At 43.8% G+C, this 11894-nt stretch overlaps 1 protein-coding gene across 1 annotated transcript; it reads right to left on the reverse strand.

Annotated features, from left to right (window-relative positions):
- Positions 1-1138: 1138 nt before the first annotated feature.
- CLRN2 (clarin 2) lies at positions 1139-10983 on the reverse strand. The gene is made up of 3 exons (XM_025438285.3): positions 10254-10983; positions 4042-4221; positions 1139-3020 (listed from the first exon to the last, which is right to left on the reverse strand). Exons 1-3 carry the CDS (start codon positions 10504-10506, stop codon positions 2755-2757), a joined length of 699 nt encoding a protein of 232 aa, XP_025294070.1. The 5' UTR covers positions 10507-10983; the 3' UTR covers positions 1139-2754.
- Between the last annotated feature and the right edge of the window lie 911 nt (positions 10984-11894).

Below are 11894 nucleotides of genomic sequence, written 5' to 3' on the forward strand. Positions count from 1 at the left end.
ACTGTGACCCAGATATCTTTTCCCTTCTTTACCCCAGCAAAACTCTCGAAATTCCATATAGGAATTTCTTCAGCAATAGCCCTAAGAGATGCCTTTCAGACTGAACCTGATTATCTCTGTTAACATTATAGCTGCTACCTGATGGGTCGCAGTTTGAACTTTTGAGGCGTTATAGATGATTCTGAAATCCTTGAAAGCTCTGGACTCAGGTGCCAGGAAGATTCACAAAAGCCTGCACTCTGATTCCTTGGGACACATCCATCTTGGTCAAGGTTACCATCTTGATGAGATCATTCCACTGTCAGAGGCCATAGTGAATTTACTCTGCCCCTGTGTGGCAATGACCAGGTTGAAGGCTGTAGCTGGGCTAATGTTGTTTGCAGGCACATCACAAGCTGTCCCAGTGTGAATCACCCGCAGGCACTCAGGGAATGAAATCTCAGGAGGGCAGGGATTTTTTGTCTGTGTTCTCTGCTCTATCCCGGCTCCTAGATCAATTTCAATACTCATTGAATGAATAAATAAATGTACCAAGACTCTCGGATATTTATCATATAATAAACTGTTGCCAGTCTTCTGTGTGATTTATTTTTCAACTGTCATCAGGACTTTATGTTAAACTTGATAGGACATTGACATTTCCACTTGTTTTCAAGACAGCCCTGCACTCTGTCACTATCTTTTGGATCCATCTCCTATCACGTTAACTATCCCTTCCAGCCCTGTGCCATCTGCATATTTGATGAGTGACATCCGTCTGCGCTCGACATTACTGTAGCTATGTGTGGGATGGGGAGAGAGGGCTGGAAGGGACAGATGGGCCCAGCAGGGAATCACGAGCAATTAGAACAGAAAAGATGTCATGGAAACCTCTGGAAGCTCAGCGTTAAGCAAAATAGAGTAAGTCCAGATCGAGTGTCATTTTAGATGGAGCTAATTTAGAGGATTAGACAACTTTCACTTGGCATGAAGATAGGAGACCTGAGAAAGAATTCACCCCAGATGGCATTGTAGGAAAATGAATTAATGGAATTTTGTACCTGTATGAGTAAGGGTTCTCCAGACAAATAGAATCAATAGGGGAGTGTATGTGTGTATATTTGTGTGTGGCAAAGAAAGAGAGACAGGCAGAGGGAAAGACCATTTTCTTAAAAAAGATTTTATTTATTTATTTGAGAGAGAGTGTGAGCATGAATAGGAGCAGAGAGAGAGAAGCAGGCTCCCAGCTGAGCCAGGAAGCCCAACATGGGGCTCTGTCCCAGGACCCTGGGATCATGACCTAAGCCAAAGGCAGATGCTTAACCATCTGAGTCACCCAAGAATTTTTTATGTTTAGAATTGGCTCACATGACTGTGGGGACTGGCAAGTCCAAAATCTGCAGGGTGGGCCAGCAGGCTGGAGATCTAGCAGTTGCACTTGGAGTCCAGTGGCAGCTTGCTGGCAGCATTCCCAATCCCTTGAGGGAGGTCATTCTTTTTCCTAAGGCTTTCAACTGATTGTTGAGGCCCACCCACAAGATGGAGGGCAATCTCTTTTACTCTCTTTTACTGATTGAAGTGTTAATCCCATTCAAAAAATACCTTCACAAAAACATTTAGAATAGCATTTGAACCAAATATCTGGGTACAGTCGCCTGGCCAAGTTGGCACATGTAATTAACCATCATAGTACCATTTACGGGAAACCCAACACAAAGAAACTGGGTTTACCTATCTGGTGAATTAGAACATTCTCATCCCTCTGGGTATTCACATGCTTCCAGGCTCTCTGTAATTCCATACCTTGTGCCTCCCCCTCATTATTAACTCATCCTGACGTGCCCTTCACCAAACCACTGGAAAAAGTCTACTCATCTTTCGAAGTTCAGATCAAATGTCAACTCTCAGATACTTTCTTTCATGCCACATCCCATCTGGGAGAAGAAATTCCTTCTTTAGTCCTTTATGCATGTGCTGTTACAGCATTTAGCACATTGCATTCCAATTGCTTGACTATCAAACAACAGATTAGCAAAGTGGTTACAAGTATAAACTTTGGTTTACCCCAATCTCTGTATACTTTAGTTTCTTCATCGATAAAGTGGAAATAAAGTAGTACCAACAATCTGAATTTATAGCGAGGACCCAGTATATGTAAGACTCTTAGAAGTGTCTGGTATGTAGTAGCCACTTGAAAAAAAGAGAAGGCAGGTATTTCCATTCTTCGTGGTATTGTTGCTATCTGATGCCTGTCTTGTGGAAAGATGAAATGTTTCTGGAGGACAGGGAGGTTACCATATGCCACTTTACATCCCCTCTAATATTATGTGGAACAGAGCAGGGATCTATAGGTATTTATTGGAGTGTTCATTACCTTATATTTGTTGAGTGCTCTCTAATCATAGATACATCTATTCATTCAAAGGTTGGCAACAATATTGCCCATTTCAACCTCATTACAACCTAGTGAGGTCTTATTACTCCCATTTTAAAGATGAGAGGAGTGAGAAGCAGACATTAAGTGAATTGTCCAGTGTCCACACAGCTGGCAAGTAGCGGTCTCTAACTCCAAGGTCAGTGTGAAGAAAGGGCAGGGATGCCAGGAGTTCAGGAAAGCTTTCTTTTCTGATCTAGGCACCGCCCTTCCTCCCTCCACTTTTTTCTTCTTACCTTCCAGAACATGGGCGTTCTGGACTGCTAAGGCTGCACGCAAAGGGAGGTCCCCGTTCACACTGCAGAACTGACTCAGGAAAAGGTGTAAGCAGCAGAGGGCCATCAGTATAGGATATCCTCAGCCGTGACCGTGGCCTCTTCAATTTTGGTCTTAATCTCCGGGAGCGGAATTTGACTGATTGCCACCACTACCAAGTTGGCAGCGTGGGCAGAGGCACTGGCCACGCAGATCCAAAAGCACTCTTCATATTGTTCCTCCACCACCACGAAGCGGAACAGCTTCTCCTGGAAGTTGGCGATGCGCTCAGTCAGGTCGTGAAATTTCACGGCGGCCATGAAGCTGGTGATGGCCAAGGCCACGACTCCACCTGCAACCCAAACATCACCCTCATTCGGTGCGCAACTCGGTACAACTGTACTGACCATAGGTGACATTTCTGTAGCACAGGCAACACACTTGCTTTGGGTTGAAAAAATATTTAGGGGGACACAATGGTTTTTTTATTTTCTTAAGTAAACTCTACCCCCAAGGTGAGACTCTAACTCAAGACTCCAACGTGAAGAGTCACACACACACATACTCTATTGACTGAGCCAGCTAGGTGCTGGGGGTGACACACATTTTAATGTGCTTTTATTTAAAAAAAATTTTTTTTAAAGATTTTATTTATTTGAGAGAGTGAGCAAGAGAGAGAGCACAAGCAGGGGGTAGAGGGAGAAGTAGGCTCCCCATTGAACTGGGAGCCTGATGTGGGGCTCGATACCAGGACAGATGCCTAACTGACCGAGCCACCCAGGTAACCTGAAGGTTGTGAGGTTTATTTATTTTTTTTATCCTTTAAAGATTTTATTTATTTATTCATGAGAGACACAGAGAAGCAGAGACATAGGCAGAGGGAGAAGTAGGCTCCCCAGGGAGTCTGATGTGGGACTCGATCCCAGGATCCAGGGATCAACCTGAGCCGAAGGCAGATGCTCAATTGGTGAGCCACCCAGGCGTCCCAGGTTGTGAGGTTTAAATGAAAAGAAGCCGATCAAAGAGGCCAGGTGCCTCATCTCCTGTTATTTGGAAGGTTCCCTCCCACCCTCACAGCAGTGCTCTACCTCTTCCCCTCCTCCCACAGTGCCCTCTCTTCCTCCCTCCACCCCCCTTCTCTTTTCTTCTCATACCCCACTTCTCCTCTTTGCTCTAAGTCCTCATCCACTCACTCATGCCACCAATTTGGCTCTTTAATGTGACAGAAATTCTGCAACTTTCAGCAAAGAGGACACTCATATCCATGAGGAAGTTTGTAGACTAGGGAAGGCTGCGGTAGGCACCTACCTACTTGGAACTCAGTCTAGTGGTGGCAGTAGATGTGGATTTCTCTCCCTGTGGGCCTTCCTTACCTGCAAGGACATTCCATAGGCAGATGCCCCCGGGGCCGTTGACTGCCCTATATGGAACCTGGATCATGTTGAGAATGGCAAAGCCCATGCTGACCAGAGCCAGGGCCAAGGCCAAGAAGAGGAGCAGCAGAATTGTCACGTGGAGGCCTCCATTGAGTTCCTTCACCAGGTGGGGGAAGACTGGGGGAGAGAAGACACAGCCAAGATTTCAGTGTCAGAGCTGAACTCAAGTTCCTACAGTCCAGGCTTGCTTACCACAGAGGCTTTAATAGAGGGGAATGAGGGCAAGGCAGCAAGGGCTGGGTTCTCAAAAAGGAGGAGACTTACTGAGATGAATTCATGCACCCCAGATTTGCCACTGGTCAGCTGGCCAACAATCCTCTCTTTCTTGCAGTGGATGCAAAATCTAAATGTATCCCAGCTGGCAATTTAAGTTGCATTGACTTCAAAGCCCTAGGATCTGGTGTGAGCTAATAGACGCCAGCCCCAGATAGTGTCTCTTTAGCAAAGGAGGTTGGCAAGAGAGTCAGCCAAGGAGGGCTGATTGAAAAGCTTTGATCTGGGTCAGAGAGTTGCCTTCATTAAATCAGAGAGGTAGAAGAGGTTTCAGGTACATCTGCGAAGAGTGTAGAAGGGTGAAGCAGAGTGAAGCCTAGACCTGGCATTTAAAGATCTGAATTCAAATCCGTTTTGCTCATTTGCCGTAAGTATAAAATTAGATCCTTTAAATCCTGCCTCCCCTATCCATCTTTCCAGATTATTGAGTGAATCAAGTGAAGTGCATAGAAATAATAATTGCACTTAGTGAGTATTAATAGGAAGCTAGGAGCATCATCTTGGATCCCTCAAAATGACTTGGCAAGGTAGTCATTTTTCCTCTTGTATGAAGGACACTCATGTATGTAGTAGTCTATTATAATATCAATTTTCCATATTTATGTGGCAGATAATTTAGTGACTTATTAATTTGTATCTGTTTTCTCTATATTGGCCACCACATAGTAGCTATGAACAGTAAATGATACAGTATGGCAGATATTGCCTGGGAAAGACTGAACTCTCAAAAAGGCAGCTGTGGCTGTTGCTGTTCTATTGTTTCTCTCTAACTTAGGAAAAGTGAGTGATTCCTCAGAGTCTCAGTTTTCTCATCAGTATAATGGAGTAGAAATAGCTGTGTATGTACCGAGGGAATCAACATTTACTGAGCAGTCACATAAAGAGCCAAATGCTTTACATCATTATTTTACTCACTGCTTGTGACAAGGATATAAGGTAGATTTTATTTTTATTTTTTTAAAGGTTTTATTTATTTATTCATGAGAGACACACAGAGAGAGGCAGAGACATAGGCAGAGGTAGAAGCAGGCTCCATGCGGGGAGCCTGATGCAGGACTCGATCCCAGGACCCCGGGATCACAACCTGAGCCAAAGGCAGACACTCAACCACTGACCAACCCAGGTGCCCCTGGGTAAATTTTATTAAACCCATTTCTGCCTAGGCTTGGACATTATGTCCCTTATCTTTGGGCAAGGTGACTCTGAATTCTATATAGGATTATAGTCCCAGATGCCACATGATACATGGAGTTTAGATCACTGTTTTCAGTAGTTACACATGAATTAAATTGACAGAAGCTAAAGAACACCCAAGCATTATCCCCCTCCTCTGCAGCTAATCCAGGGTTTCTACTGAGCACCTCGTGGTCAAATCAGGGTCCATCTTGTGAGTCTGAACTCCCTGCTTCATCATTTGGTGTCATCATTTGATGATCAGCCCCTCCTTGTCCCCACTGGGGAGCTGGGACTCAAAGTTTTCCTGGTTCCCCTTATTCCCCTAGTTCTTTGCTGGCTCAACTGCCTCCCTGTATTCACAGAAGATTGGTGTCTCTCCCAAGCTTGAGATTTAGAATATTTGTTCTTCTCCCTTTAAAACCCTTTCCAAAAAAAAAAAAAAAACCTTTCCACTGAAGTTTCCAGATGCCTCACATTTACATCCTAGTTCTAATCTAACTTTCTTTCTAGTTCTGTATTTCCATGTGTATTAATCTGCAGGTGGTTATCTTGTTAGCGTCAGAAACTTTACCTGAAGCTTCTTCCCAAGGGATTTTTATTTGCAAGGCTTCTCTCCTTTCCTGATGTGCCCTCGTTTTTTGTTTTTGTTTTTTTTTTTCTTTTCAAACCTTCAGCCCTGTCCAAGAGAACGTTGTGATAGGTGCAAGTCTGTCCCTGACCTGCAGTGGCGCAAAATCGGCCAACACAGGAGGAGCCTGGCCCAGCTCCAGTGAAAGTCTTCAAAGAAAATCACAGCCAAGGTGTTGCTGCAAATGGAAGTTTATATAACCTCCCTTGGGACACCCAGAGGCAGCCGGGAACAAAACTGTCTTGAACATTGCCCTCCTCAGAGCTGATATTCAAACATCCTTTATGATTCTCACACGGTTCTGGTGCTTCAGAGAGCAGATCGGGTTAGATGAACCCTGGGTGCTGTCTCTGTACATCCCTCTGGGAAGGAAGCAGAGGAGGGAATGGGACATTTATGGAGTTCCTCCAGTGGGCAAAGTGCTCAATTGCTCTGGCTTCTGACGAAGGTGGTTTACTTTCTGTGAGCTGGGATGGAAGGGGTTTAATTGGCTGCTGCCGAGGAAGGGCTCAGTCTTTATCTCCTCTCCTTGGGCCATCTTCTACTGCAAAGCTGGTGTCTGCTTCATCTCCTTCTCCAGAAACAGTGCTTATGCTTAGGGATTCCTGAATTATGCTAAACCTACTAGCTGCCACCTCACAGTTTCTAATACCAGTTGAATTGTGCCCTGGCTACCATTCCCCACAAAAAAAAGATGGGTTGAAGTCCCAATCTTCAGTACTTCAGAATATGACCTTATTTGGAAATAGGGTCTTTACAGAGCTAGTCAAGTTAAGATGAGGTTGTTAAGATGGGCTCAAATCCAATGTGGTTTGGTGTCTTTATAAAAGGGGAAATTTGCACACAGAAACCTACAAAGGGAAGACCATGTGAAGAGACACAGGGAGGATGCCTTGGGAGACAGTGCCACAAGCCAAGGAATGCCCCTGGGATACCAGAAGCTGGAAGAAGCTAGGAAGGCTCCTTTCCCCACAGGTTTCAGAGGGCGCATGGCTCTGTTGACTTGCTGATTTCTTGAGTTCTAGCCTACAGAACTGTGGGAATAAATTTCTATTGTTTAAGTCACCCAATTTATGGTAGTACTTTGTTATGGGAGCTCTAGGGAACTAATACACCCTCCATTTGTTGGGGTGACCACTTAGTCATTTTTTTTTTTAAGATTTTATTTATTTATTCATGACACACAGAGAGGCAGAGACATAGGCAGAGGGAAACACAGGCTCCCCTTAGGGAGCCTTATGTGGGACTCGATCCCAGGACCCTGGAATCATGCCCTGAGTTGAAGGCAGACATTCAACCACTGAACCACCTGGGCATCCCCACTTAGTCATTTTTAATGGGATCTGTCCACCCTGGATCCTTCCACCCCTGAGAATCCCCATTCATCTACCACCTCCCTTTGCTGAATTCTGGAAAAACAATAAGGATGACTAGGATGATGCCTTGCTTTGGGAAAGTTGCCAGTCACAAATTCCAGAAGGAGCAACATGATGAAAAGTAGAACTTTGGGGTCAGGCTAACCTGGGTTGGGGTCTGGCTCCAGCATTCAAGGCTCTGTGACCTTCAGCAAGTTGTTTAACCTCTCTGAGCCTTAGTTTTCTCCTAATTGGCAGAACTGTGGAGGATTAGTGTAGCACAGATCACAAGTTTGGTATCTTGCATGGGAACATTCAGTATAAATTAATTTAAAAGCACTTTATTGTTACTCATTCAACCAATGTTCTTGAGAGCCAGTGTTCTGATGCACTCTTTTGGGGGCTTGAGATCATCAATGAATAAAACAAGATCCTTGCCCTTGTGGCACTACATACTAAAGGAGTGGAGACAGATAATAAATAATAAACATACCAGAAAAATTATCTAGAATGTAAGAAGGCAGTTGTCATGGTAACATGATATATCATGATATATAATTACCAAGGGCTATTTTTATTATATCCCCTAAGTACTATCTTACTCATTAAAGTCTCTGGAATCATGCTGCTATTGACTGTCACTCCCTTGTTCAAGCTTTGGAACTTCCTTCATAAGGTTCTTTAATCTCAATTAACTATATTTAAAAATTGAGCCTTTTCTCCCCCAATTGTATTTGTGTGTGTATAGTTTTAAAAGAATCCCAAACTTCAGAAAATTGTAAGAATGGTACAAAGGAATTTGTTTTTTTCTTCTGAACTGTTTGCAGGTAAATTTCCCCTGCACCCCTGAGTATTTTAGGGTCTATTTCATTCAAAAAGAGATTCTCTTGGGGCACCTGGGTGGCTCAGTGGTTGAAGGTCTGCCTTTGGCTCAGGTCGTGATCCCAGGATCCTGGGATCAAGTCCCCTGCATCAGGCTCCCTGCGTGGTGCCTCCTTCTCCCTCTGCCTATGTCTCTGCCTCTCTCTGTGTGTCTCTCATGAATAAATAAATAAAATCTTTAAAAAAAAAAAAGAGATGGATTCTTTTACAGAACCACAATACCAAAATCAGTGAGTTAATGCTGGTACATGACTTCCACTTAGTCCCACACCCTATTCAAGTTCCACCAACTGTCTCACCAAGTGATGTCTTTTATAGCAAAAAGACCCAATTCAGAACCACCTACTGTGTATAGTTGCTATGGTCTCCTTTTGATGTCTTTTATTTTTACTTCTTCATGTGTGTGTTTTTTCTGTTTTGTGTGTGTGTGTGTGTGATTGAGTAATGTTTTTAACAGCTATCTTTCCAATATCTCTGGTCCAATTTCATTGTTGGGTAAATATAAATATTCCCAGAGCTTTTTGCCCCTGATTATCCATAACAAATATACATTTCCTTCACATATATAAGGGATGCCAATTCCTATTATTATATTTATCAATGGCTTTAGCTTTGTCTTTATGCATTTAATAAGATACTTAACCCCAAGGAAGATTCTAAAAACTATGATTCTGAAATATAGAAACCGATTGAGTAAAATTCCTTGTCCCCTTGCATCGCATTATGTTGATTAATAATGGTTGTGGAGGACACTGTTCTCACGAGCAATTTAATGGATTCTAAAGATTTGCAGAATATTGCCTTTTTTGCTTTGTTTTTAATTCTCAGAAGATCCCTTATAAGCTGGGCTTGGATTTCTGCTCTGTTTACACCCAGAGCAGCTCTGACGTAAGACTGGATGTCAGCCACTGACCGTGCCTGCTCATGTTAACGGAGAGCTTCCAGTACCTTGCCCTAGGTCTTCCCTCCAGGATCACCCAACTTGGGCTTTTTCTTTCTTTTTCTTTCTTTTCTTTTTCTTTTTCTTTCTTTTCTTTTTCTTTCTTTTCTCCTTCCTTCCTTCCTTCCTTCCTTCCTTCCTTCCTTCCTTCCTTCCTTCCTTCCTTCCTTCCTTCCTTTTTCCTTTCCTTTCCTTTCCTTTTCTTTCCTTTCCTTTCCTTTCTTTTTTTTTTTTTCCAATTTGGTCTTTCAAACAAAGTAGGCTTACTGCAGAGTCCAGCATACAGCAGCCCCTTTGCCTGTTCTGAGACTCTGGAGCTTTTATATAAATAGAAGTGGAAGCGTGCTGGGCTGGCTGAGAATGCCCCCGACACGTGGCATGGGTCTGAAGTCTGCTGTTTCCGGGCTGGGGGACCTCAGGCAAGTTATATAACCACTCCAAGTCTCAGTGTAGTCCTCTGCAAAATGGGAATGTTAAGAATTCCTTCTTCATAAATTTGTTATAAGGCTTAAAAGAGAGAAGCCATGTAAACCATTTAGCAGAATGTCTGATACATGTAAGTGCTCAATATTTTAATAGTTATTTCAAAGAGAGGTAAACTACAGAAGTATACAAATCCCTATTTTTTATGTCTCTATAAACTTCTGCAGAAAAAAAAAGTTCTTGATGCTGAATAGGAATGTCATCATGCCTGAGATTGAGGCAGAAGTCAAATCCCATAGTTAGGCATAAGCACCCTTGTAAATTAAAAAAAAAAAAAAAGGAAAGAAAAAAAGGAAAGAAAGAAAGAGAAAGAGGAAGGAAGGAAGGAAGGAAGGAAGGAAGGAAGGAAGGAAGGAAGGAAGGAAGGAAGGAAAGTGTTCTACAGCAGCTTGCATGCCCTGAGTATACTCACTCGTGAACTGGGACTGGCGGCCCCCAAGCCCGCACTGTCGCACTTTACATCCTCGGAAGAGCCCATAGTAAATATCCCCAATGAACTTGACCAGCTCTGGATCGGTGGCGTTGACCAGGTCCACTCCAGTCTGACAAAGGATTTTCCCACTCAGCCAGTGGGGCACTGTCAGGGCGACGATGATCAGGATAAAGGAGGAGAAGCTGAGTAAAGATGCCAGCCCATACCACGCCTTTTTGAACCATCCAGGCATCCTAGTGGGTGCAGGTCATCCCACAGGTTTCCAGGCAGCAGCGAGAGTCGCTGACATTCTCTGGACACTCTGCAATTGCCTGGTCCAGGGTCAGCTCTTCCAAACACACCATTTCGGGATCTCGAGTGCACCTCCTGGTCCCCCCTCAGTGCCTGCCTCCACAGCCCATGTTTACTACAAGCACATCCGGAAGTCTCTACCTAGACCGCCTTCACCTGACTCAAGTGTAGAGGAGTGAGTTACCCAAGGAAGTAATCCTATAGCTCCCACTAGGCTACAGTTTCAGCAGAGGGTTTAATTGTTCCACGTTTCAGGTATTTAAATAACCCTGGCGTGGACCTCTTGATGGCCAGGAAGTCATTAGCAGGCAAAACTAGGTGGATCTGACTATAAAGAGACACTAACTACTCTCAAAAAAATGCATACAATAGAAGGAAAAGGAGCATGTGATGATTAGCACTAGAATGCTGCCTGCAATGCGTGGTGTCAAATGTCTAGCTCCTGGCTGCGTGCCTGGGCATTTCTTTCTCTAAAATGTCACTGCTGTCAGAACCAGAACTGTTATTAATACCATGCTATGACCTCTGTTCTCAAGGCTTTTAATTGAAATGTGTAAACAAGGCTATATGATGCTTGGATTTATCACTGGGTGAATCTGCCACGGGTAAAACTGCAGCAGGCATCAGTCTGTGGCTGCTGGAGCAGCCTGGACCCCAACACTCAACACTCCTCTTCTCCAGCAGTATCCTCCCCCATCACCAACTTTGTGTCATCTGAAGTGGGAAAGAAAAACATTTCTCTATTGTGTTAGCAGATAGTCCTACCATGGGGGGGGGGGGGGGGGGGGGGGCTTTACTTCTAATACAGAAGATTTGTTTCTTTTTCTTTTAATCTGTAGCTACTAAGAATGAAATCTTCCCTACTTTCTGCCCCCCCTCCACTTTCTATCTTATACTGTGGCTTTTCGATTTTGACTTTTAATCTATTATGTCAAGTTAATGTCATGTGAGACCGGTAACAGCAACTCTCAATAGTTTTGGGGAGTCAAATTCGGGAGAAGTGGCACAGTGAAAGTTTTATTTGGTCACAGAGGTCTGGAGGTCACATGGGTCTGGGTTCAGGAATTTCCACTGTTAGCCAGCAAGAGTTCCAGAATCCTCACTTGGAGAGCAGCAAGGAGCCTGAGGAACATGTCAGTTTCCTTCCCTATAGTGGGGTTCACTTCTGTGGTCTCTCCACAATGAAAATAAACGAGAGTGTCTCTGAAGCTTGTGTAGAGCTTTCCTTAGTACAAAGAGCTTTTGCCATATGTTTGCTCTCCCCTGATGCAGCAGAAACCCTTTCTGGTAGGCAAGAGACATACTATTCTTTTTTTTTTTTAATTTTTA

The sequence above is a fragment of the Canis lupus genome, chromosome 3 (assembly GCF_003254725.2).
Source record: "Canis lupus dingo isolate Sandy chromosome 3, ASM325472v2, whole genome shotgun sequence".
Lineage (NCBI taxonomy): Eukaryota > Metazoa > Chordata > Mammalia > Carnivora > Canidae > Canis > Canis lupus.